Genomic DNA, 27,976 nt, shown 5'->3' with positions numbered 1-27,976 from the left:
CGATAGGCACTCCTGCGGAGCTGGAATACAGCTCAGATTCAGGGCCACGTCCAGGAGGGGAAGGTGGGAAACCCTCTCCTGAGGACGGCAGAGCAGACTGGCATTTCCTCAGCCTCTGGCTGGAATCGCTGGAAATCAAGAAAGAAAAGTGCTTTCACTGCCACAGGAGTAGTGTTTCTAGCACAATTTTTTGAAAAAACGAAGTCCAATTTATCTATTTTTCTTTTGTCACCTGTGATTTTGGTGACATGTCTGAGAAACGACTGTCTAACCTGAGGCTGTGAAAATTTACTTCTAGGTCTTCTCCCAAGAGTTTTACAGTTTTATTAGTAACTCTGACATTGGGGTCACTGACCCATTTTGAGGATTTCTTGTGTGTGGTGAGGCAGAGGTCTGACTTTACGGAATGATTTATTTCTGGGCTCTCAGTTCTGTTCCACTGACTATGCCGTCGTCCCTGGTATCCACGGACCCTGTGGATCCGCAGACGCTCAAGGCCCCGAGGCGCCCTCCGGGTCTGCAGGTTATGCGTCCACGGTTTGCCTGTGGTTGGGTGAATCTGCAGACACAGAGCGTGGCCTGGATCGCGGTCACAGTCCAGCCACTCGTGTGAGATCTCCAACTCTTCTTTTTCGAGGTTTTGTTGGTGTTCTAGGTCTCTGAATTCCCACATATGTTTTAAGACCAGCTTGTCAAATTCTGTGAAAGAGCGGGGGTTTCGCAGAGTCATGTTCAACCTGCAGGCTGTCGGTGGGTACTGCCCTGATCCACGAAGATGGAGCCTCTTCCCACTGCTTTGTTCGGGTGCCTCATTTCTTTCAGTGGTCTGACAGTTTTCAGTGCCCAGGGCTTTGTTTCGTTTTTAACTACCAGTTTCACTGCAGCTCCAATGCATTTGGGACTGAGCTGAGCTGGCCCTGGTGATCGTCAGGATCGGGTCACCCCAAAGAGGGATGGGTAATGGGGGGTGAGACACACGGCAGGACCCCGGGCTCCCACAGCTGAGCTGCAAGCTCCCTTTCACTGCCTTCGGCTAGAAGCACTTGCAAATAAGCAGTTACAAGACATTGTAATAAACACCATCCTATTAATACAACACCAGTGAATATATTCTCTAAACCAAATCTTTAATTTTAATCTTTAGCCATTCATTGAAAAGAAAAAGAAAACCCAGCTCAGTTCCTCCTGACATTTGATTCTGGCATTTAAAATTCATCTTTAAAGATCATGTTTTTCAGAGACACAGACTGGATTCATTGAATTTGTTTGTAGTTGCATGCAGGCATTTCCCGCCCCACAATTAATAGAGCTTTTCAGAGAAAACTTCACTCTTGTTCTGTCACAAATCAGTACTTCTAGTAGACAAACACACATGCAAATGGACAGAATCAAGTGTTTTAGGACGTTACACATTATTGTGTTTAGCTTTTAGGAAAAAAATGCAATGTTAAAAATGATGACTATTTTTATAGCTGGATCCAACATAAATGCCACTGTGATTTAAGTTTTAAAATAAAGGAAAATGGATAGATAATACAAAAGTGAGGATAATTTGACCATATAAATTAAAAAAAAAAAATCACTGGATGGTAATTTAATTAGAAACCTATTGTGCTTGAGAATTTGCAATTTTTTTTTTAATTTATTAAAAAAATTTTTGCCACATCTGGTCTTGGTTGCTGCTCCTGGGCTTCCTCCAGTCATGGTGAGCAAGGGCTATCCTCTACCTCCAGTGTTCAGGCTTCTCACTGTGGTGGCTGCTCTCGTTGCCGAACACAGTCTTCTAGAATGCTCAGACTTCAGCACTTGCAGCTCCAGGCTCCAGAGCATGGGCTCAGGAGCTGTGGTGATTGAGCTTGGCTGCCCTGCAGCATGTGGAATCCAGACCAGGGATCAAACCTGTGTCCCCTGCATTGGCAGGCAGATTTTTAACTGCTGGACCACCAGGGAAGCCCCTCACTGGCTTTTCACAACTTTTATTTTGTGGGTTAAAACTACAGATTTCCCCTTTAAGAAATTAGTAGTTGACCATCAAGGAGCCCATAAGTTTTGAGGTTCTTTTAATTTTTCCCCAAGAATTTTATTCTTTTTTGATACCATTGTAAATTCAACTGTTTTCTTAATTTTATTTTGGGATTGTTCATTGCTAATGTGTTGAAATATAATTGATCTCTATATATTGACCTTGTATCCTTCAGCCTTAATGAATTTGTTTAGCAGTTTTAAATAAAGAGAGTGAAAAAGCTGGCAGAAAACTAAGATCATGGCAGTGGTCCCATCACTTCATGGCAAATAAATGGGGAAACAATGGAAACTGTAACAAACTTTATTTTCCTGGGCTCCAAAATCACTGTGGATGGTGACTGCAGCCATGAAATTTAAAGATGTTTGCTCCTTGGAAGAAAAGCTATGACAAACCTAGACAGCATATTAAAAAGCAGAGACATTATTTTGCTGACAAAGGTTCATATAGTCAAAGCTATGGTTTTTCCAGTAGTCGTGTATGGATGTGTGAGCTGGAACATAAAGAAGGCTTAGCACGGATGAATTGATGCTTTTGAACTGTGGTATTGGAGAGGACTCTTGGGAGTCCCTTGGATTGCAAGGAGATCCAGCCAGTCAATCCTAAAGGAAATCAATCCTGAATATTCATTGGAGGGACTGATGCTTAAGCTGAAGTTCCAATACTCTGGCCACCTGATGAGAAGTACTAACTCCTTAGAAAAGACCCTGATGCTGGGAAAGACTGAGGACAGGAGGAGAAGGGGATGACAGAGGACGAGATGGTTGGATGGCATCACCGACTCAATAGACATGAATTTGAGCAAACTCTGGGAGATGGTGAAGGACAGGGAAGCCTGGCATGCTGCAGTCTGTAGGGTCACAGTTGGACATGACTGAGCAGCTGAACAAACAACAACAAATAGTTCTAATAGTTTTTTGGTAGATTCCTTAGAATTTTCCACATTAAAGATAATGTCATCTGTAAACAAGAGATGGTTTCACTTCCTTTCCAATATGGATTCCCTCACTTCATTTTTCCTTACTCTTTCCCTTGTTTTAATTGTCCTGGCTGGAACTCCCAGTACTGAGTAACTTAAAAATTCCTGTATCTCAATTTCCTCAATTATACAACAAAAACTAATAATAATCCTGCTAATGGTTAAGCGTGAACTTCCAGATGTTCAAGCTGGTTTTAGAAAAGGCAGAGGAACCAGAGATCAAATTGCCAACATCCGCTGGATCATTGAAAGAGCAAGAGAGTTCCAGAAAAACATCTATTTCTGCTTTATTGACTCTGCCAAAGCCTTTGACTGTGTGGATTACAATAAACTGTGGAAAATTCTGGAAGAGATGGGAATACCAGACCACCTGACCTGCCTCTTGAGGAACCTATATGCAGGTCAGGAAGCAACAGTTAGAACTGGACATGGAACAACAGACTGGTTCCAAATCGGGAAAGGAGTACGTCAAGGCTGTATATTGTCACCCTGCTTATTTAACTTCCATGCAGAGTACATCATGAGAAACGCTGGGCTGGAAGAAGCACAAGCTGGAATCAAGATTGCCAAAATATTGATATTGAAATATCAATAACCTCAGATATGCAGATGACACCATCCTTATGGCAGAAAGTGAAGAGGAACTAAGAAGCCTCTTGATGAAAGTGAAAGAGGAGAGTGAAAAAGTTGGCTTAAAGCTCAACATTCAGAAAACGAAGACCATGGCATCTGGTCCCATCACTTCATGGGAAATAGATGGGGAAACAGTGGAAACAGTGTCAGACTTTATTTTTTGGGGCTCCAAAATCACTGCAGATGGTGATTGCAGCCATGAAATTAAAAGATGCTTACTCCTTGGAAGACAAGTTATGACCAACCTAGATAGCATATTGAAAAGCAGAGACATTACTTTGCAACAAAGGTCCATCTAGTCAAGGCTATGGTTTTTCCTGTGGTCATGTATGGATGTGAGAGTTGGACCGTGAAGAAAGCTGAGCACCGAAGAATTGATGCTTTTGAACTGTGGTGTTGGAGAAGACTCTTGAGAGTCCCTTGGACTGCAAGGAGATCCAACCAGTCCATTCTGAAGGAGATCAGTCCTGGGTGTTCATTGGAGGGACTGATGCTAAAGCTGAAACTCCAGTACTTTGACCACCTCATGCGAAGAGTTGACTCATTGGAAAAGACTCTGATGCTGGGAGGGATTGGGGGCAGGAGGAGAAGGGGACGACAGAGGATGAGATGGCTGGATGGTATCACCGACTTGATGGACATGAGTTTGGGTCAACTCCGGGAGTTGGTGATGGACAGGGAGGCCTGGCGTGCTGCGATTCATGGGGTCACAAACAGTCGGACACGAATGAGCAACTGAACTGAACTGAATGGTCAAGCAGGAAATTAAATAATCCATGCAAAGTGCTTTAGAATGCGCTCAGAAGGTGGTAAACACTCAGTGTTGGTCATTAGATTGTACATAAGAAAACCAGCAAAAGCAAACGATACAGAAAGGGTCAAAGTAAAAGAATGATATGGTCGTGCCAGGAATATGGCAAATAACAACAAAAAGGACGGGAACGGGAACTTTACAGAATACATGGTTGAATTCAGGCCAAAACGGCGACTGAGACCAAAAACAAGTGTACATTTTATAAGAGGAAAACAGCGCTATGCCCATCAATATTCGTAACACAGAAACCTCAGGAGGTGAGAGGAGGAAGAGACATAAACACGTGAACACGGGGAGACGCTGGTGGCCGGTGCGTGACGTCACGGTGAGCCTGCACACGCGCACACACACAGCTGACCACCTGGAAGGGGAAATGCGCAACAGGCCAAAGTGTCAAAGACATTATTTCTTGGTTGTAGGAGAAAAATACATTTAACTTTTTTCCCTCTGTACTGAACTGACTGAATTTTTTAGTGAGCTTGTATTCATTTTATAATTTGAAAAAAATATATATAAAAAACTTTCTGCAGTGGAAAATGCAAAAATTAAAAAAGCCAATATGAAACACTATTACTTTATAAATTCAGTTGACCTGCATAATTAAAAAATAAAAGCATTAATTCTAAACTGTAAACATTCACAGCAATAAAGTTTGTTTTTTTCTGAAACAAGTTTGCCCTCCTCCAGCACTCCAAGGTCTCTCCCAATCTGATTCCATGAAATAAGGAAAAACTGAAGCCCGTTTGCTGAACCTGTATTCTCAGCAAGAGTACCAAAGTCTCTTGAGATGTCTTTTTTACTCTTTATGTTACTATGCTAACAAGTCCAACTTTATCTCAGTACTTATATATAATTTGTAGTTTCATTTGATAATACAATTTGGATTCTTTGCTACATTTAGGATATGTTTCTAATTTTTTATACAGTTTTAGGATAGATGTACGATTGATGTAAATCTAAGCCAGGAGCAAACAGCTGTAAAGCTGACTCTCCTTGATTTAATATGCTTGATTTAAAGGGGCCCATGTTCCAACATATTTTTCAGAAGGAAAGCAACATCTAGAGCCCTAAAGTCATTTTAAGCTGTCTTCACTGAAAATTACTGCAGCCATGAAATGAAAAGATGCTTGCTCCTTGGCAGAAAAGTTATGACTAACCTAGACAGCATATTAAAAAGCCGAGACATTACTTTGCCAACAAAGGTCCGTCTAGTCAAAGCTATGCTGTTTCCAGTGGTCGTATATGGATGTGAGAGTTGGACTATAAAGAAAGCTGAGCGCCAAAGAATTGATGCTTTTTAACTGTGGTGTTGGAGAAGACTCTTGAGAGTCCCTTGGACTGCAAGGAGATCCAACCAGTCCATTCTGAAGGAGATCAGCCCTGGGTGTTCATTGGAAGGACTGTTGTTGAAGCTGAAATTCCAATACTTTGGGCACCTGATGCAAAGAGCTGACTTATTGGAAAAGACCCTGATGCTGAGAAAGACTGAAGGCAGGAGGAGAAGGGGACGACAGAGGATGAGATGGTTGGATGGCATCACTGACTCAATGGACGTGAGTCAGAGTAAACTCCGGGAGTTGGTGATGGACAAGGCCTGGCGTGCTGCAGTCAATGGGGTCGCAAAGAATCGGATACAACTGAGCAACTGAACTGAACTCACTGAAAATTACTTCAATAGGAAAAAAAAAGCTTTTCTTCTGCTACAAAAATCTAACTTCATCAGATTCAAATATCAAAATATGCAAAAAAGCACAAGGTCACATATTAGTGGATTAAACATATGCAAAAAATATTATGAGAAAACACTATAAATATCTAAAATTAGAACAGAAAGAAAGGATGTATTTTTCATAATTAGGAATGTTAGAGTTACTTTAAAGAAAGATATCTTAGGCTGGACAGTGAAACTGGGACGGAAGTCTACACAGAGGCTTCTGAAGAGAGCTCAACCCAGGAGGGGGTTTGGGACTGAGGGTTGAGCAAGAAAATGTCAGTTTGATTTTCACCAGAAAAAAGCCCTCGTGGGCTGGCTGGATCCTCACGGCCACGGTGGGAAAATCAAGTCGAGCTACATACACTACACAATTACATGCACAAAACCACAACACGTGTGCAAAAAACACCCCAAAGCAGTCCAACAACACCACTGTGGAGGCGCCTACGGATGTTCTCTATGTCTCTCTTTAATGACTAGTCAAAATCTCGCCCAAAATAAAAGCCCAGAATTACTGCAACCCAGGAGTCAAGGAGCAGCGGGGTTTAAAGCAGCCTCCGTGGCCCACAGCCCAGACGCCTGCCCAACGTGCTTCCCTGCGCGGAGCATGCGCGGAGCTGGGGCTGCGAGCACGGAGGGCCAGGGCCTCCCCGGGGACTGCCCCCAGCACCCGTGCACACCCCGTGCCCACAGTGCTCGTCTGCCCCCAGGCCTTCCTGTGTAAGGGGGACCCGCACTCTTGCCCCATCCGCACCGTCTGTCTCCTGAGCAGAGGGCTCAGCCTCCCTGGTGTGTCTTTGCGCTGCTGCTGCAGCACAAGCAGCGAGCCTGGCTCACCGTCCCTGAGAGCCTGCGCCGGGCTCCACGGCAGCGAGCCTGGCTCACCGTCCATGAGAGCCTGCGCCGGGCTCCACGGCAGCGAGCCTGGCTCACCGTCCCTGAGAGCCTGCGCCGGGCTCCACGGCAGCGAGCCTGGCTCACCGTCCATGAGAGCCTGCGCCGGGCTCCACGGCAGCGAGCCTGGCTCACCGTCCATGAGAGCCTGCGCCGGGCTCCACGGCAGCGAGCCTGGCTCACCGTCCATGAGAGCCTGCGCCGGGCTCCACGGCAGCGAGCCTGGCTCACCGTCCCTGAGAGCCTGCGCCGGGCTCCACGGCAGCGAGCCTGGCTCACCGTCCATGAGAGCCTGCGCCGGGCTCCACGGAAGCGAGCCTGGCTCACCGTCCCTGAGAGCCTGCGCCGGGCTCCACGGCAGCGAGCCTGGCTCACCGTCCCTGAGAGCCTGCGCCGGGCTCCACGGCAGCGAGCCTGGCTCACCGTCCATGAGAGCCTGCGCCGGGCTCCACAGCGCCACCTCCCGAGCGCCAGGGCCCCGGGCGTGGCTCAGAGCCGCGCTGACGGCCCGTGCAGGCGTCGGTACTGGTGTGAACATGCCCTGCGTGCCCTGTCCTTCACTCCTGCTTCTTCACTGTAAGCTGTCAGCTGCTGTGTCTCCAGCATCCCCTGACTTGTTCTTTTTACTTCAAATACAATATAGTATTTCCCCAACCCTCAAATTCCTGTTTTTTTTTTAACTTCTGATATGATGTAGAAAAATTTGCAAATCACTTATTTGATAAGGGGTTAAGATCCAGGATATATAGAGAAACTTTAAACTCAACAACAAAAAACCAAACAACTCAATTAAAAAATGGGCAAAGGACTTGACTAGATATTTCTCCAAATAATATAATATATACACACACACAAATATACACACACAAATAATATCATATCAACACACAGACAAATGGCCAATAAGCCCATGAAAAGATGTTCAGCATCTCTGATCATCAGGAAATGCAAACCAAAACCCCAGTGAGATGCTATCCCCGATCTGTCAGGATGGCTGCGATCAAAAAAGGAAGGAAGGAGGAGAGAAAGAATGAAAGGAAAAATTTGAAAGTGAAAGAAAAGAACAAGCGTTGGCACAGGCGTGGAGCACTGAGAAACCCTCTGCGCTGCGGCTGAGAGAGCAGACGGTGCAGCCGCTGTGGAGGCCAGTATGGAGGCCCCACCGACGCTTCCCTATAGCTCACTGGGTAAAGCATCTGCCTGCAATGCAGGAGACCCTGGTTCAATTCCTGGGTCAGGAAGATCCCCTGGAGAAGGGAAAGGCTACCCACTCCAGTGTTCTTGGGCTTCCCTCATGGCTCAGCTGGTAAAGAACCCACCCGCAATGCGGGAGACATGGGTTTGATCCCTGCGTTGGGAAGATCCCCTGGAGAAGGGAAAGGCTACCCACTCCAGTATTCTGGCTGGAGAATTCCATGGACTGTATAGTACCTAGGGTCACAAAGAGTCAGACTGAGCGACTTTCACTTTCCTATGATTACAATAGAACCACACGATCCAGCACTCCCAATATGAGGGAAACCCTCAAATGAAACGGAAGCAGCGTCTCGAGGTGATTAGAGCGGATAAAACATGGAAGCCGCCCAATTGTCCCTCAGCATCTGACCGGCTCAGCAAAGTGTGGTCCGTCCACACTGCGGGACACCATCAGCCCGGAAAGGAGCGAACCTTGACCCCACATGCTTGAGAACAAACGTGTGATTCCACCATGCTCCGAGGTGCTCAGAGGAGAAGAGTCACCGATGGGGGAGTCGGGGTGTGTGAGTGTTTCCTGGGGACAGAACTTCAGCGTCACACGAGGAAGCGTGACGGGGGCGACGGTGGTGTGTGCAGACCCGGCCCACCAAGCTGTGCGCTGAAGAATGGCGGGCGTGCTGCGTCTCTGATGTATGCATTTCACCGAAAAAAAAGTGTTGACCACACACACCCACACACACAAAATCCCTCAAAACAAAAACCCAAATGGCTAAGCCTGATAAAACTGTGTCCACAAACCTAACTTCTGCCTGTTAAACTGGAGATGGTATGAGAACCGTCATGGGCACCCACCGCTGGGCAGGGCTGTGTGAGGGGCCACACACCCCCGGCTGACGCAGAACCCCCACTCCAGACACTTATCTAAAGGGAAAGCGCGGAGTGTGCATGAAGATTCATTAAAGAAACTGAAAGCCAGAAAGCTCCAAAGGCATTAAAACCTTCAGGAGAAGTTACACAGAAACACGCTTGTAGTATGTTGTGGTCCGACTCCAGGTGTGTGGAGCTAAGGCACGGGAAGAGGCTGGGGGGACACCTGGGACCGGGGCGACCCTTGGCCGTGGGCCTGTCAACATCCTTTATTGTTCTACAATGAACACATATGACTTGCATGAACTTGGTGTCAGCTGTGACCCAAACAGGCAGCGTCAGGAACCCCGCGTGCCACCCTGGCTGGTCTCCGAGGTGCCAGCTATAAGCACTTCACTGGGCCAAGGCTGGGGTTCAAGGTTAATCCTGGGGGACACGCTGGTAGGGAAACAGTGAGATGAAGTTGAAAACCACAAGCTGTGAGCACCATACAAGCGGAGAGCCAGCGTGCGCTCTGTGAGAGGGCACGGACAGCTGCCACCTGCACTCAGCTTTCTGGAGAACCTCGGTGACTTCCTTCAACTGAAAGGGGTCAGTGACTCAGGTCCCTTAAGACAGAACATGAATCGAAGGCCCAGTATGACCTAGAAAATCCAAGAAGCAGAGCTTGAGGAACACTGCACCTTCCTGGGGAGGGGGAGGGGTGGTGGTGGTTCTTCAGTCGCTCAGTCGTGTCTGACTCTGTGACACCATGAACCGCAGAACGCCAGGCCTCCCTGTCCATCACCAATTCCCAGAGTCCACCCAAACCCATGTGCATTTAGTTGGTGATGCCATCCAACCATCTCATCCTCTGTCGTCCCCTTCTCCTCCCACCTTCAATCTTTCCCAGCATCAGGGTCTTTTCCAGCGAGTCAGTTCTTCACATCAGGTGGCCAAAGAATTGGATTTTCAGCTTCAGCATCAGTCTCTCCAATGAACATTTAGGACTGATCCCCTTTAAAATGGACTGGTTGGATCTCCTTGCAGTCCAAGGGACTCTAAAGAGTCTTTTCCAACACCACAGTTCAAAAGCATCAATTCTTTGGCGCTCAGCTTTCTTTACAGTCCAACCCTCACATCCATACATGACTGCAGAGAGGGAGGAGAGGGGATGGGGAAGGAGGCTGTGCTTGTTTTGTTCAGGGACTGAATGAATGGGCCCAGGGAGGAAGGCAGGTGAGGAAGGATGGATCCACAGAGGGTGCCCGCTCAGGAGGGCGCACATTCCAGAACCTGGGGCTCTTCTCCAAGCCGCTGGCCGCTCATCCTGCCCAGAGTCACCTGAGGGCTCCTCAGCAACACAGCAGATTTTAAAGGTGCCCTTGGTGACCTGGATGTGCCAGAGGTGAGCAGAGCCCACTGGAGGCTGGGTGGCGGAGCAGGAGCGTGGCAGCACTCTCAGCAGAGATGGCCTGGCCGGGGGCAGAAGCAGGACGAGCAGGCGGGAGACGGCTGGCCCCACCCGCAACCTGGATTGGCAGCAGCCCCATGCATGCAGCAGCAGGGCAGCCAGAGACCCAGAGGACGGCTGGGTAGCGCCTGCGTAGCCGGCGGCAAGGGAAACAGGCTAGCCCGCTCCCAGAGCATTCACGGACCTGGACAGGGCGGAGACGGGCACGCCCCTCAGCCACAGGGCCACGCTGGGGACACCTGTGCATGTGCACACATGTGTGCAACACACACAAGAATTTCCGCAGCAGCCCTGCTTCTAATATCCAGACAGTGTTCACCGTGAGCAGAGCAGGTTCTAGCTCAGACGGGGGCAGGGGAGGGTGCTGGGTGGCTGAGCAGAGGCCTGTGGGGAGACCCCAGGCTTTCCTGCCCCAGCCGGTCCACGTGGCCCCCACAGGAGCAGACAGGCGCCCACATGTCAGGACGAGCCCTGAGGAGAGCTGCGCCCAGACTCAGAACACACGCTGCCTCGAGCCACCCAGGCTGAGACCTACCACTGGATCCCAAGCTGCCCGACCCGGCGTCCTTAGGGAGAGAGAAGGCAGCTCGCCCCTCTTAGGGAAAGGGAACTGTGGGGGGGGCAAGCTGCAGGCCAGGTGACCCCGCGGAGGCCTGGGTGGCCGGGGCACCCCCCACACGCGGGCAGGGCCTCCACGCAGGCAGCTGGGGAGGGCGGGGTGGAGGCTGAACAGGGCGGCGACTCGGAGAGCAATCTGGAACTGTGTCAGCTCAGCTCTCCTGGGCTCCCCCGAACAAGGGCATCGGACTCTTCCTGGGCAGAAGTGTGAATGCCACGTGGGGAGAGCGAGGGTTCTGGGGGCAGTGTGCAGAGCCGGGGTGCGGCTCACGGGCCAGATGCGTCACCGACGGCCCACTCCACCTCTGCTGCCCATCTCCTGCCAGGGCAGCCAAGGACACGGGCCCACCAGGTGTCTCAGGTTCTCAGGGGACGGCTCCCAGGTGCAGACCACTCGTCAGCACGTGTCCTTCCTAGGACTCTCTGCTGAGACCCTGAGACAGCGGCTGTTCTCCACAACGCGGGGACGGGTTTCCCTGGGTGCCATTTCCTGATTCTCTTCCCTTTGTCATTGGTCGTCCTCGCTGGCTCATCCAACGGAATGCACATGCCAACCCACAGGCGTGCGCGTGTGCAGGCGTGTATGTGCGTGTGTGTTGACGCTTCGATGCCATAGCTGGGGAAACATCCACACCCCGGCCCATCTCATCCTGCCACATTCCTGGGCTTCAGGGTCAAAAACAGAGAGCAACTTTCTAAAACCAAATGACAGGTTTCCAGAGCTGGCAGGCCCACGCGGAGGCTGCGTGGGCTGGAGACGCAGGGCTCTGGGTGAAGCCCGCACTATCCCCACCTCAGAAGCTGAATTACTGGCTTCTCCTGAGAGCAGACCAAAATAAGTTCTGAGGCGGTTTCTCTGCCATATTTAGGGTGTTCGTGTGGGAGCAGTGACAGACATCTGGCTATGATACTTTCTGGAATTCTGGCTATGTGTTCCTGGCCAGAAAGAAAACATTAAGTTTTTACTGGAACAGCAACTCCAAGTCTCGCAGAATGGGGCTTCACGACAGCGTCTGTCCTCCTACTTGTCCCATATTCAAGCCAAAGCTTTTGCAATTCACAGAAAAGAAAAGGAAGCCCATTCTGGAATTTCTGAGTGTGTTAGGAAACAGGGAACGTGTGCAAGCTTCGTGTTCGCTGGGCCCCCACCCCCACCTGGCAGCAAAGGCGGACACTCACTCCGGGAAGAGGTCCCCCTGCCCAACCGCGCCCCAGACGGTTCTTTCAGTCACCAAGTAGCACTCTGTCCACAGACCAGGTAACAGGGAAGCGACAGCTGACCTCAGTCCCTGACCAGCCAGCAAAGGACCTGCTCTGTGCCCCCTCCCTGACGCTGAGCCCGTGGCCCAGGGGAGGCCCCTCGGGGGCACAGGCCTGGCACGGCCCCGTGGGGCGCCCACCGACAGGGCAGGGAGCTGGACACTGTCCACTGCCCGCCTCTGTGCGCAGGGCCAGGGGGCTGGCACAGCCTCCAGACGGCTTCTCTCACGGATCAGAATAAAGACTTTGGGGAGCTGAGGCCAGATCTCTAATTTAAAAACCATGGAATTCATTTAATTAGCTTAAAACAAATCATGGCTTTGCTAGATCAAAAACCTGGCTGCTGACCGACCAGGGAGCTAAGAATGCTATTGATAAATGCCTGACATCGCTTAAAATAAGTCACAGCTGAAGTTCCACCCTGCATCCATCAGACAGACTTCTGCCTCCTCTGCCCACCCTTCCACACGAAACAGAGGTGTTTGAACTAGTGACCAGTAAGAACCATAAAGTACATCTTGCTCCATCATCTTGCTGCTGCTGTTGCTGCTAAGTCGCTTCAGTCGCGTCCGACTCTGTGCGACCCCATAGACGGCAGCCCACCAGGCTCCCCTGTCCCTGGGATTCTCCAGGCAAGAACACTGGAGTGGGTTGCCATTTCCTTCTCCAGTGCATGAAAGTGAAAAGTGAAAGTGAAGTCACTCAGTTGTGTCCGACTCCTAGCGACCCCATGGACTGCAGCCTACCAGGCTCCTCCATCCATGGGATTTTCCAGGCAAGAGTACTGGAGTGGGGTGCCATTGTCTTCTTCTTCATCATCTTACCTGACCGTAATAAGCTTAAGTTTGCTGCACAAATGAGCGTCATGTGTGAAGCTACTCACAGATACTGGCAGCTATTACTCATAATAAGACGCATGAGCTGAAAATACAGTGTCAGTAAACGGTCCTACTTCTATAAACGTGCACGACCACGCTGAATGGAACTTCAGTGTTTTCAGAGATCACCCAAGGCGGCCCCGCTGTCTGCCAGCCTCAGCGCTCAGGCCTGCAGGCCCTGTCTCTGGCCTGCTTCCCCCGCGGTTCTCACCACTCTGGGGTGTAGAGCCGCTCACTCCACGTGAGGTCATGGGCTCAGCAAGACGCTGAGCTTCACAATGACTCACCGTCAATCCAAGGAACCACCCCCAAAGGGGACTTTTTAATGGTACAATTCTCAGATTTGGGGCTCAAAACCTTCCTTTCTTAAGCGATTAAGAATTTTAAAAATTTTAGCTGAAACAACAATGAGACACCACTTCAAACCCACCAGGACAGCTAAACTCAAAAAGTCAGGTAATAATCAATGCAGGTGAGAACGCGGAGAAACTGGAGGCCTAGCTGGTGGGAGGGAGACAGGGAGCCCCCCTGGAAGGCAGTGGGCCCCCGAGCGCTCACACACGGGTGTCGGCCCAGACACACGGACACGCGTGCCCCCAAGACGTGCACAGGGCTGTTCACAGCAGCAGTGTGCGCCGCAGCCCTGGGGGAACGGCCCCAGCTGACGGTGGAGGAGAAAACGGGTGTGTTGGTACCGTCCCACTGTTCACACGGTTCGCTGAAGCCATGGTAGGCAAGGCACGAGCGGGGAAATGGGAAGAAAAGTCGAGGGGCCACAGGGAAGGTAGACACGCTGCATGCTCTCGTGGCTGAGCAGCGGACACGGCCGCAAGGCACCGCAGGGCTCCTCAGGCGGGGCTTACACATGTTAACAGAGCAAACGTGGCCCGCGGCCCAGCGAGGGGCGGTGACGCGCACGCACAGGGGCAGCGGGCTCAGCTGCCACATGGCCGTGGCTTTACAAACGGCGGGCGGGAGCAAGACGCTGTGCGGCCAGAGGGCCTGACCGTCGCCGTGTGGCTGATTTTCTCTCTCCCCACAGACACCACGGAGTGTGATTCCACCAGCAAAAGGGAAACAGTACTGCCCACTGTGCCCCACAGAGGAAACCCTAACGCACTACGCTTGGGGGGAAGCCAGCCACAGAGGACCTCGCACAGCCCCTCAGAGGGAAGCCCACGGTGCTCACGTCTGGGGGGACAGGATGCAGGTCCCAGACACTCAGAGGCAGGGGCGAGGGTGGAGCACACTGGCGGGGTGGGGGGCGACAGCTGAAGGGCGCGGGGTCCCCGTGAGGACGGGGCGTCGGGGAGCTGAGTGCAGTGGCGGCATGTGGCCACGTGGCCACGACAGAGCCGCCGCCGCCGCCACGCTCCACATGGCGGCGTGTGGCCACGTGTGCCACACCTCAGTAAGCTGCTCGGCGTGTGCAACGCTGCTCTGGAAAAAGCAGGCCCAGCTTCGGAGAGGCTGACTGTGGGGCGCCCGGGCGGCAGCGTGGGGTCTGGGGATATGAAGGGGGCCCGTGGGTGGTGGGCGGAGCCGGGGCTCCAGGGGGATGGGACGAGCTGGGGCCTGGGGGGCAGGGGGCGGGGCGGGGGCTGCCCCTGAGACTCGGCCCAGGGGGCTTCTCACAGAGGCAGAGACAACACTTCAAAAGTAACCAAACTGCTAACTGCATCCATGGCCCCTGAGACGGAACCTTCGGCGTCCCCGTGGGTCTTGCCCCTCTGCTCCGCCATCTGCACCAGGAGGGAAGGTCAGCACATCAGCCCTGCGGGCCCACAGACATGTCCGCGGGACACTCAGTGGGAAGTAAACCAAACGAGCACACGCGGTAGGCGTGGGCGGCCAGAGAGCACCCCCCACAAACCGCAGGGCAGTCCCTAAGGCCAGAGGATGCTGCCGCAGGGCGAGAAACAAAGACCCCCCGGGAGAGAGCACACTCCCCGCCCAGCTCGTCTGTGCCCCACCCGGCCCTGGGCCACACTGGGCCACATGTGGACACAGCCTTGCTGCCCTGACCTGCCTTCAGCAGCAGAGCCTGGCTCCAGGCCCACGAGACCGCCTCTGAGCTACTGAGAGAGGCCAATGGCCACGGACTTCCCGCCAGGCACCTGCGTCCACACCAGCCCCCAGCGCGGAACAACCAGAGGGCCACAGCGGGCCTCTCAGGGCCAGCCTGCTGGGCAGGGGGGTGGTGCCTGCAGGGGCACAGGGGGTGGTGATGGGGGGCAGGGAGGGGGCCCGGGCAGAAGCCAGCCTCGACCCTGGGTCCTGGACCCACGGGGAAGGGGGCAGGCGGGCACACCTTCTCTGCAGCCCTTCCCGAGCAGCCCAAGAGGTGTGTCAGCAGCCAAGACACCACCACCAGAGCTCCGGGACACTTTCTTCACAGAGACCGCAGTCCTGACCGCTAGCAACAGCTGCTGGGAAAGCCTCACGCGTGCTCCCCACCCCGCACACCTTCCTGCCCCGCACACCTCCCCACCTCCCCGCCCCGGAGCCCGGCTGGCTGGTGGCCTGCTTGAGCAGGGGGACGCAGCAGAAGCCGCAGGGTTGAACCCCAGCCGGGACTTCATGGCTCCCACCCCAAGCACACGCCCATCCCCACGCCAACACAGCCACGCCAGCTCGCTGGAGGGTGAGGGCCACATGCAGACAGCTTCCGGCTGGGCCCAGACTCAGGAGTGAGGTCGTGCTACCCCTTGGCCAGGCCAAGCCAGAAGACCCTCCAAGCCAATGCTCAGACGTGCAGGAAGCATTAAAGGTTCACTCAGGTTATCAAGTCTGGGGGTGGTTTGTTACTCAGCAAAGCTAACTGACACAGTTGTGAAGTATAGGGCACTAACGATACAACTAATTTACAAAAATATATGTTGAGTTTTAGCTTCTCCTGAAAGGCAGATTTGAGTGACCACAGGCACAACTTAAAAAGTACCCTATCCAATTCATGATACGCAACAGCAACTTGACTCTCTTAATTTCTGGACTCTGCCAAGTATCTCAAAATACCAAGCATGATGGTTCTATCTGACTAAAGGAAACAGCAATTTCAATTTATTAAAACTTTGACAAGTTCGATATATTCTGAACCTTTATACAACGGTGTCTCTGATTTACAAGTGAATTTCCCAGAGAAGAATTACATCTTATTTGTGACTCAGCAATAAATATCTGCTTTTCTCCTTTTTTGAGCTTAGGTTTAGTTGATAAAGACTATTAACCAGGACCAAAAAAGATGCTCCAAAAGTAAACCCTAAATAATGCAAAATTCTCTTCTTTTCTCTTCTTCCTTCCTTCTTTCCTTTCTTTCAAGAAATCTAAAACTCTTCTAAGCCTGCGTGCATGCTAAGTAGCTTCAGTCGTGTCCTACTCTTTGTGACCTCACAGACTGTTGCTCACCAGGCTCCTCCGTCCATGGGATTCTCCAGGCAAGAATACTGGAGTGGGTAGCCATGCCCTCCTCCAGGGGCCCTTCCTGACCCAAGGATGGAACCTGCGTCTCCGGCCCTGGCGGGCGGGCTTCTCACCACTAAGCACCCGGGAGCCCCCCTGAAGCCGGGACCACAGCAAGTGTGTTCACCACAGCGGAGCTTCCTGGTGGAGATTCTGCCAAACATTGGGCCGGAAGAGACCTGGGAGCCCAACTAATTCCCACACTTTAACCGGTTCCTCCAGGTGACTCATCGGAGGATGGTGAGAAGGTGAGAGGGAACAGAGCCGCCCGCTCCCCGGGGCGCAAAGGTGCCTGCTCCAGACTCCCTGTCCTGCAAAGGCGGCCTCTTGCAACACAGGAGTGTCGCTGAAGGCGGACGGGCAGGTCCTGCCAGTTTCAGTTACCTGCCCGATTAAGTGATACTTGCTTTCTTCCTCAGGTGAGACCCAAGAACCTGCAGGGTCCTCGAGTCTAGACACTAGGGACCCAGGCACTGGATACCTGCCACAGAACATGCGAGCAAGAGATGCCGGGGCTCCGAGCTGGGGTGGGGGCGCCTGCCTCCTCCCCGCGCTCAGCTCCTTCCTCGCCTCTGCTCTCACAGCACTTTCTGCAGGCAGGCTCCAGCTTCCTCTAGCCCCTCACGCCTGCCCGCCTTCTGTGTGGCCCCTGACCTCCCGCCAAGCACAAGCCAGCCTCTGCTCAAGGTAGAGTTCATTCTCGCTCTAGTTTGTCACATTAAGAGCAGGGGAACTCAGTCAAAAGTATTACCTTAAACTAATAAAAAATATTAGAAAAAATAATTTATTTCTGCATTCCCTGGTAGCTCAGCTGCGAATCTACCTGCAATGCAGGAGACCCCAGTTTGATTCCTGGAAGATCCCCTGGGAAAGGGAAAGGCTACCTACTCCAGTATTCATGGCCTTCCCTGGTGACCCAGACAGTAAAGAGTCCACCTGCAATGTGGGAGACCTGGGTTTGATCCCTGGGTCGGGAAGATCCCCTGGAGGAGGGCATAGCAACCCCCTCCAGTATTCTTGCCTGGAGAATCCCATGGACAGAGAAGCCTGGCGGGCTACAGTCCACGGGGTTGCAAAGAGTCAGACAACTGAGCGACTAAGCTCACACACACACTTATGAAAATGAGCAATTTTTTAAAAGACCATTCATTCTAATGCTATTTAGAAAATCAGAAAAAAACGTTTTCAAACGTTTGCTATATTCAGTTGTTTTTGCCAATATTATCAGTGCAAGCTACTACAGGGAATTTTCAAAGTAAAAGTGTTCTTATTGCTGACCCAGAAAAATGAGGTCTGTGTCAGGCTCCTCATGTGCGAGGGCTCAGCCCTCACCCAGCCACCCTGAGAAGCAGGGCCTGGAGTCGCCCCCACATGCAGACAAGGAAGTGGACACACGGCGATGCTGAGGGACGCCTCTCACCCAGCCGCTCGGCCACCAAGACTCGGGAGCGGGCAAGCTGGTTCCCACCCGCACCGCACAGCACTCAGCCAGCCTCCCGAACGCCCACATTGCGTCAGAAGCTTAAAGGAAAGTCAGGAGAAGTCACTCTCCAGGCTCACTGTTTCCAAGCATTTTGTTACCCAGCTACTCGAGGAAACGTGATAAACAGGCCAAGTCTACCAGCAACGTGGAATTCGGCCTCTGACTTTCAGCGAGCATGAGGCACGGGCCCCCGGGCTTCTTACCTCGATGTCAAACACCTCGACGGAGTCGTCCAGCAGCTGCACGTGGATATGCGTCCGGGCTGCTGGCCGCGCCGCCCCTGCCGGGGGGCCCTGACCAGGCTCCAGGGTGCTGACGCCCACGGGGGTCGCGGTGCCCAGGTGTGCCCCCGGGGTCTGCAGGACTCTGTATGTTCCTTCCAGCTCCCCCATTCCTCAGCAGCTGAGGAGTGTGCTAAAACAAACAGAAAACCCCAATTATCTTCAGTTATTTCAATTAAAACAACATAAGAAGATCACTGGGTAGACCGGAATTCTCGGCATTCATTTTGCACCTCTGCGAGTAAGTTGAGAAGGATTATCTTCTCCTCATACACAGGCAGGTGGAGCACAGATGCCAGCCAGCGGCAGCCCTGGGACCAATGTCTCCTGGGTGTGTAGGCCGGGGAGTGCCAGCTGACCTGCAGGCCATCCAAAGGGGCCCCCTGGGGCAGGGCGGCCCACAGCCACCTGCCTCTCCTTCCCTGCCACCTCCTCCCGCCCTGGCCCAGAGGTTCAGGTGCTGCCCACACGCTGTGTGCACGGCCCAGGGCCTTCTAGCAAAGGTAGGTGGGTACACACAACTTGGGTCATGGGTCCCCACCCCGCCGACACAGAGGGGACAGTGCAAGGAAGGTGGATGGAGATGCTGGGGCTGCCTTTGCCGGCCCTGCAAGCCCTGGTCTCTCAGCTGCATCTCCAGGCTGCAGAGGCATCACTGGGGGTTCGGAGGAGACTCTAGACCCTACGCCAGACGGCAGCGTGGCACACGCGCGGGGAGCCCCCGCCTCTGCTGTTGCCTGCACTGCCCTGCCCCACCCCCGCAATAACCTCGTTGTCATCTCCGCCCCCCGTGCCCTCCTCACCGATGAGGACGCTGAGGGTCTGAGAGGGTCAGAGGTGCCCCAGGAGGTGCCTGTACCCTTCCAACCCTCCCTGCTGTGTGGTGAAAAGTCTCCAGCTCTAAGCTATTAAGTTGAAAAGAGCCCATCTCATCATTGTGTTTAACAATGAAAGAATAAGCTAAGTGTCTGCTAGAATCCAGTAATACAGGCTTGCTTTCATTCGTCCTTATTAATAAAGTTACCGTCTACTTATGGCAAATTCCCTTAAGTATGCCTATTTGTGTATAAGTCAACTTAAAGCAACACACTTAATGGTTAAACATGGTAAGACAAAAACAAATGCCAGATGTTTAATCAAGAAAGAATACAGATGCCACAAAAATTATTTTAGTTTGCTTAATCATCTTCGAAAACTCTTCGACTAGCTTGCAGTAAATATTTTGGAGAATTAACCTCACTAGATTCCTGGTCCACTCCGTTTCATGCCAACTTCACTACTGAGTTCCCTGGCCTTCTTTCTTTCAAGCTAATTTTGTTATCAAGACAAACTAACTCACGAACTTTTATCTCTTGAATTAAGATCGAAAAGCTTCTCAGTGACCTGCTGCCTCCTGCTTAAGCCCTACTCAGCTAAGGCCTTCCCAACCATCTGGCTGAGAACTGACTTGCATGTCTGGTTTATCAACAAGCAAACAGAAAATGAGCCAAGACCGCTGGGAAAGTGAGACGTGCACTGCACGAGCAGAGCGACGAGGCAGCTGGTCATCCTGCCGGACACAGCTCCCAGCCGGCCTCCGACACAAGCCAACAGCTGAGCCTGCGCTCAGACCCAGCTGAGCTGCAAGGGTGGTTCAGGCTGGCGGTCGCCGGCCGTCTTCAGAGCTCGCCCTCCAGGCTGCATGGCCCTGGGAGAAGTAATTCTTACTGTGGTTAACGCCACGCCAAGGAACATGCACTGCGTCAGGACACGAGGCACTGCACAGGCCACGGGCTTGATCAACGTGGCAGAAACCTGCTTCCACATCACTGAGCGTGAGATCCATGAGGTGCCGAGAACCATAAACGCGAGCGCTTTCATTCCAGCTTCACAAACGTGAGAGGCTACTGCGGAAGCAAGGCTGTGGAGGGAGATGAGCCCACTTGCCAGCTGCCCAGGTGTGCAGACAGGTGAGAGGGAGATGCAGTGGGCTCACAGCGCTCACCCACCGCCAGAGGAGGCCCTTCTGAAACAAGCGGCGGGCACCAAGCGATCCTTTCCCTTTTAAGTAAAGCTACAGCTCTGAAGCAATAGACACAACCAAGGTATTGTTTTGAATCACTTCTGTTGTGTATTCCATTGTATAATTCTCATTTATATTTTTTCATATAAAAGTTTGCTGCTGCTGCGTCGCTTCAGTTGTGTCCGACTCTGTGCGACCCCATAGACGGCAGCCCACCAGGCTTCCCGTCCCTGGGACTCTCCAGGCAAGAACACTGGAGTGGGTTGCCATTTCCTCCTCCAATGCAGGAAAGTGAAAAGGGAAAGTGAAGTCGCTCAGTCATGTCCGACTCTAGCGACCCCATGGACTGCAGCCCACCAGGCTCCTCCGTCCATGGGATTTTCTAGGCAAAAGTACTGGAGTGGGGTGCCATTGCATGGAAAAAATTTCAGGTTCTTCCCTTTGACTTATTACAAGAAAGTCATGTCCAAACACCTACTTCTCAAAAAAAAAAAAAAACCAACAAAAAACCCAAATCAAGCTACTAAGCTACTGTACTCATTCAGGTGAGAAACAGCAAGAAGAACATGCAGGGAGGCTATCCCAGAAGAGTTGGGGCTGGGGTCCCCTTGGGGGGCTGCCCCGGGGTGGGCACAGTGGAGGGGCTGCAGGTGTGGCCAGCACAGCTCCTCGGCCCGACTGGACACTGTCCACTCGGCTCATCCAGCTGTGCATTTGATTCATGCAGTTTTAACAGCGCACTGTTAATCAACCGCTGTTTATCTCTCCTAACAAAACACACGTTAGATAAATGGAAAAACACTTTTCCTGGATCAAGGAATTCTAAAACATGGCCTCTGCACGTTTATATGTCTTCTGAGCAGCAAGCTTCTGTCCCAGTCATTGCCACCTGGTCAAAGGAAGACACCCACCCGGCTGAAGCCGAGATGGAGGACCAGAAGACACCCTCACACCTGGAGGCTCACCTGGGGAGGACGACTCTCCTGAGAGGACCCGGGCCCACGGGCACCCTCCTGAGGATGCTCCAGGAGAGGACTCTCCTGAGAGGACCCGAGCCCCCGGGCACCCTCCCGAGGATGCTCCAGGAGAGCTCTGCTTGCTATCACACATCGGCAATGCGCACATACCTCCTATTTAATGACTACTCATCTTTTAGCTTAAGAAAGTTCAGGAAGGAAGGAACTTAGAAAATCAGATGGAACCGCCGAGTTGCAAACAGCAGTCGACCTTGGTCTCACTCTGGAGTCAGCAGCAGTGACAGAACCCTCCCTGCAGAAGCATGAAGTTGCTTGTTCAACAGTCTCGCCTCAGCCCGACTGCTTCCTCTAGACTGACCACGGGAAGAAAGGAAAAATGTATGCACTGAATCTGCCTTACATAAATTACAGCCTAACAGAAATTACTTTGTTTTGCTCTGTGTGCTTATAAATAAACATTAAAAAGGCAAGAGTATGCAAACTAGATGAGACACACAGCAAGTGCTTCCTAGTCCTGCGGACTCTAAAGGGCAGAGAGCAGCTCCTCTGCTGTGAGAGACCTCTCCAGAGACCCTCTCCAGGGAGATCTCTCCGGAGACCCTCGCCAGAGGGACCTCTTAAGGGAGATCTCTCCAGAGGCCCTCTTCAGGGAGACCATTCCAGGGGGACCCCCTCCAGAGGGATCAAGGGAACCTCCTCAGGGGGACCCTCTCCAGAGACCTGGAGGGAATCAATCAAAATCCAGGGACTGATGAGGGACTCCGGTTCACTTTCCCTTCGTCCTCTAATTGAACAAAATGTTCTGCAGTCTTACTCCTAAAACTATTTCTGGTGGCCGGATACAATTTCCACCACTGACGTCTAGTGTTACGAATCTGGCTCCTATATATTCTCATTTAATAAAAAAAAAACTTCAAAACCACCTTATGATGTGTAATTTCCATTCTAAAGTTGGAACAATTCGGCTCAAGAGGCTGCCGAGGCTCTGGGCGATGACGTGTCAACTCAGGCTTGCAACAGAGGCACCACTGGGGCGGGGCAGTGACGATGGAGAAGGCTGTGCGCGTCTGGAGTGGGGGGCATATGAGACATCTGTGGAACTTCCACTGGAGTTTCTGTGAACTTCAAGTTGCTCTAAAAAAGTCCATGTAATTAAAAAAAAAAGGTCTGCTCCCCAGTTGCCTCCCCCTTGGCTGGAAAATGAGCACTAGCAAGCACAGCCCTCTGTCCACAGCACAGGATGCTGCTGAAATTTCTATCATGAGAAGAAGGCCTCTATGTGCTTCTCTGATGTGAAGGTGGATACAAGCCAGGTGCAAAGCGGGTGCGTGGCACATGAGTTATGGTTAAGAAGAGGACCATGAACACACGCATTTGCTTCCGTTCAAACAAGCATGCTGGAGGATAAATTACCCAAACAACTGCCTCTGGTGGGGCGCTAGTGCTGGGAGGGCAGCTGTTTCTGGAATCTGCAGTGCTCATGTCTCAGGTCAACTAGGGAACCTTGTCGATGGTCTCACATTTGCAAAGTACTTTTGCCACATAACATAACCTGTTCTCAGAAGTAACACTGGGGGTGATGGCCTTAGGGGACAAAGTTCTGCCGACCACAAGGTCTTTGTCCAGTAATTCCAATATCTGCATCATCTTAGCTGTAGCCTGTCTTCTCTCCTGTGAGCTGGTATTTCCCTGGTTCTATGCATGTCATGGCAAGAATACACAGAAGAACTGTACAAAAAAGATCTTCACAACCCAGATAATCACAATGGTGTGATCACTGACCTAGAGCCAGACATCCTGGAATGTGAAGTCAAGTGGGCCTTAGAAAGCATCACTACAAACAAAGCTAGTGGAGGTGATGGAATTCCAGTTGAGCTATTCCAAATCCTGAAAGTTGATGCTGTGAAAGTGCTGCACTCAATATGCCAGCAAATTTGGAAAACTCAGCAGTGGCCACAGGACTGGAAAAGGTCAGTTTTCATTCCAATCCCAAAGGAAGGCAATGCCAAAGAATGCTCAAACTACCACACAATTGCACTCATCTCACACGCTAGTAAAGTAATGCTCAAAATTCTCCAAGCCAGGCTTCAGCAATATGTGAACCATGAACTTCCTGATGTTCAAGCTGGTTTTAGAAAAGGCAGAGGAACCAGATATCAAATTGCCAACATCCGCTGGATCATCGAAAAAGCAAGAGAGTTCCAGAAAAGCATCTATTTCTGCTTTATTGACTATGCCAAAGCCTTTGACTGTGTGGATCACAATCAACTGTGGAAAATTCTGAAAGAGATGGGAATACCAGACCACCTGACCTGCCTTTTGAGAAATCTGTATGCAGGTCAGGAAGCCAACAGTTAGAACTGGACATGGAACAACCGACTGGTTCCAAATAGGAAAAGGAGTTCGTCAAGGCTGTATATTGTCACCCTGTTTATTTAACTTATATGAAGAGTACATCATGAGAAACGCTGGACTGGAAGAAACACAAGTTGGAATCAAGATTGCCAGGAGAAATATCAATAACGTCAGATATGCAGATGACACCACCCTTATGGCAGAAAGTGAAGAGGAACTCAAAAGCCTCTTGATGAAAGTGAAGGTGGAGAGTGAAAAAGTTGGTTTAAAGCTCAACATTCAGAAAACGAAGATCATGGCATCCGGTCCCATCACTTCATGGGAAATAGATGGGGAAACAGTGGAAACAGTGTCAGACTTTATTTTTCTGGGCTCCAAAATCACTGCAGATGGTGACTGCAGCCATGAAATTAAAAGATGCTTACTCCTTGGAAGGAAAGTTATGCCCAACCTAGATACCATATTCAAAAGCAGAGACATTACTTTGCCAACAAAGTTTCGTCTAGTCAAGGCTATGGTTTTTCCTGTGGTCATGTATGGATATGAGAGTTGGACTGTGAAGAAGGCCGAGCGCCGAAGAATTGATGCTTTTGAACTGTGGTGTTGGAGAAGACTCTTGAGAGTCCCTTGGACTACAAGGAGATCCAACCAGTTCATTCTGAAGGAGATCAGCCCTGGGATTTCTTTGGAAGGAATGATGCTAAAACTGAAGCTCCAGTACTTTGGCCATCTGATGTGAAGAGTTGACTCATTGGAAAAGACTCTGATGCTGGGAGGGATTGGGGGCAGGAGGAGAAGGGGACGACAGAGGATGAGATGGCTGGATGGCATCACTGACTCGATGGATGTGAGTCTCAGTGAACTCCGGGAGTTGGTGATGGACAGGGAGGCCTGGCGTGCTGCGATTCATGGGGTCACAAAGAGTTGGACACGACTGAGCGACTGATCTGATCTGATCTGATGCATGTCAGGTAATTTTGGATTGTATCCTGGAGTTAAAATACTGTGTTGGACTTACCTGGTGATGCAGTGGGTAAGAATCCGCCTGCCAGTGCAGGGCACATGGGTTTGATCCCTGGTCCAGGAAGATGCTACATGCCACAGAGCAATTAAGCCCATGAGCCATTACTACTGAGCCTGCACGCTCCGGGACCCACAAGCTGCAAGGTATGAAGCCTGAGCATCTGCAGCCTGTGCCTCGCAACAAGAGAAGCCCCTGCAGTGAGAAAACCACACACCATGACGAACAACAGCTCCTGTTCGCCCAAACCAGAGACCCTGAGCAGCAAACAGCCAGTGTCGCCACAAATAAATAAACTCAATTCACCAAACACAGCGCTGCGAGCCTCTGGCATCACTTAAATCCCACGCGAACGGGGCATCTCGGTTTAGCTGCACTGGCCTTGCCAAGGCCGGGTGGAGGCCTCAGCATCAGCCCCACCTGCAGAGGCTCCACCCTCCCTGGGCACCATCCCCGGCACCCGCCGGGCTGTGGGCCCCCCCTTAGCCGGGTTCCTGCAGGCAAGCGGCGCAGAGTCAGCCCCGTGTAGACACAGCTCAGCGCTGGGCCCACAAATTCATCAGCAACTCTGGGGTCACCCCCTCAGGCCCCTTGTCCACAGGCATTACCCCTTTGCCCCACCTCCACTAGGCTCACCCCCTCTCCACGGGCATCACCCCCTTGCCCCCCTCCACTCTGATCACCCCCTCTCCACAGGGGTCACCCCCTCAGGGCCCCCTCCACTAGGCTCACGCCCTCTTCACAGGGGTCACCCCCTCAGGGCCCCCTCCACTAGGGTCACCCCCTCTCCATGGGTGTCACCCCCTCGGCCGCCTGTCCATGGCTCCCTGGCTTACTCCTCAGTTCTCCAGCCAGAAGCCTGCAGCTGACACCCTGCTTGCTGGGGGCTTCCCCAGCTGCAGGACAATAGAGCGCCCTGAACTCACAGGCGTCTGCAGGCCCTGCTGCCACAGGCCTGGCTGGAGGACAGGGAGAGGGAGGGGGGTACGGTGGCTGTCTCCCCATCTCTCTGGAACCCAAACTGGGCAGCTCCTCCTGCAGCCCTCCTGGTTTGCACCTGGAGCCCATCTCTGGGTTCTGGCTGCGCTGGGAGCAGTCTGGGGAGGCTGGGGGAGGTGGAGGAGGAACAGGAGCCTCACTGCTCGTGTGGCTGTGCTGGCCGCTGTTTCCTCACGGTTGCTCCGTGCAGCCGTGCAGCCCTGCAGCCAGGGCGGTGGGCGAGCTGGGGCAGAGGGGGCTTATGCCTCTTTCCAGAAACAGAACTCAACCTCCAGGCATCTAGAGCGCGTCTGCATGGTGCTCTTTGGGAAGACAGTTGATTTCTATTTCCTCCCTTCCAAGGGTCTGTCGTTTTGGAGTTGCCTCCAGGGATGAGCACGTGTTACGTCTGAAATCAGCTGGCTTCTGGGTGGAGGACAGTGGGGGTCCTACAGTGGAGCACGGCTCACCTTCAAGGAGAAAGCAGGGGACCTACCTGTGTCTCCTCCTCCAACAGTTAAGTTAAAGTAAAAATGATTATTTTTAAACAGCCTCTGGAATGGGTTTCTTGTTCAGATGGTGAGACTCGTTCCCCCGACACGCATCTCCCTAGCTGTCACCAATGCAGCCAGGATCTGGAGGCCGCAGGAGGCAGAAGAACTCCAGTGACTTGTAAAACGACCCAGAGCTGCTTCCTCCTTCCAAACACACCCCACCAGCTGGCGGAAGAGGTGCGGAGCACCCTTACCACCTGTGTCCCAGGTGCCCTCAAGGTGCTGACCATACCCTGCCCTTGTCTGGCCTTGTGACTCTGACACCCATCTGCCTTGTTTCTGGGCTCCTCGCTGGCACGGCCCCTTCCAAGGTCCTAAGGAGGGGCCCTTGGCGAAGCCATCTAGAAAGTTCGCACACATATTCCAATGGCAATTGACTGAGCCTGCTGCCCCTTCCACCCTGACCCTGCCTGCGTTCTCCTTCCCCACGTCACGTGGCTCAAGAGAGGATCCAGCTGCCTGCACAAGGAGCAGGAGACACGCTGAGTTCGGGTTTAACGGGACACGTTTCAGTTTTCACACCGAGCTTATCATCAGCCATCACGCCACAGGCCTGGCTCCGGGAGCGTCGCTGCCGCCCAGGGTGCTTGGGCCCGGGGCTGGGGAACCAGGTGCAGGCCGGACCCCGTGGCAACACTAACAGCCGCAGCAGCACCAGGGGCGGGGCATGTGGGCCTGGGAAGCAGCAAGGCTGGTAGTGCAGGGGCCAGACACCGGAGAGTCACCCCCAGGCACGTGAAAAGGCAAGCAGAGCTCGGCACTCAGCGGCCAAAACCGCACTGCCCGCCATCAGAAAAAAGAATTTACACTGCAGCAGTATACTTATAAATACGCCATAGATGTGCAACTTTTTTGAATGGAATTCTGCAAAACAGAATTTATCAGGACTCCTGCTGTTCCAAAACACAATCTGTAGCTGTGCTAGAAACAGCAAGCGTGAAACCGTGTTTTATATCTTAACAGTCAACAATAAAGGTTTCTGATCAACCATGCTAGAGGGGTCGCTGCACTCATTCTACTCTCTGTCACACTAATTAAAAAGTGCATGGCCAAATGAAAAGTGGTACAGAGGTGTGTCGAGGGCTCAAGACAACACCCAACTCTCATCTGCTGCTGCTGCTGTTAACTTGCTCAGTTGTGTCCGATTCTTTGTGACCCCATGGACTGTAGCCCACCAGGCTCCTCTGTTCATGGAATTTTCCACGCAAAACTTCTGGAGTGGGTTGCCATTTCCTTCTCCAAGGGACCTTCCTGGCCCAGGGATTGAACCTGGGTCTCCTGCATGGCAGGCGGGTTCTTTACCACTGAGCCGCTGGGAAACAGAGGTGTGTCAGGCAATTAGCAAATACACTATTTTTCTGGATTGTTCTGACTGTTGTATTAATGGTCAGTTTTCTCAACTCTGTAACATATTTACTTTTTCTCATTCTAAATAAATATTTGCTCTCCAAGTTAATTTTTATTTCTAACATCATGTTTCTTAAAGAGGCCTCCTCCCCCACACTGGGTAAATCTCAGGTCCCATAAAAACTGCCA

General features: G+C 52.0%; 1 protein-coding gene across 5 annotated transcripts in view; it reads right to left on the bottom strand.

The window, feature by feature from the left end:
- FARP2 (FERM, ARH/RhoGEF and pleckstrin domain protein 2) overlaps positions 1-27,976 on the bottom strand; it is a 101,371-nt gene that overhangs the window by 69,637 nt on the left and 3,758 nt on the right. For all 5 annotated transcript variants that reach the window (XM_045166205.1, XM_045166204.1, XM_045166208.1 and 2 more), the window contains one exon: positions 18,476-18,686. In XM_045166205.1, the coding sequence (XP_045022140.1) occupies positions 18,476-18,664 (189 nt within the window). In that variant the 5' untranslated portion in view covers positions 18,665-18,686. The remainder of the gene's footprint in view (positions 1-18,475; positions 18,687-27,976) is intronic.

This window comes from Bubalus bubalis, chromosome 6 (assembly GCF_019923935.1).
Source record: "Bubalus bubalis isolate 160015118507 breed Murrah chromosome 6, NDDB_SH_1, whole genome shotgun sequence".
In the NCBI taxonomy this organism is placed as follows: domain Eukaryota; kingdom Metazoa; phylum Chordata; class Mammalia; order Artiodactyla; family Bovidae; genus Bubalus; species Bubalus bubalis.
This window is presented reverse-complemented; position numbering and strand designations above follow the sequence as displayed.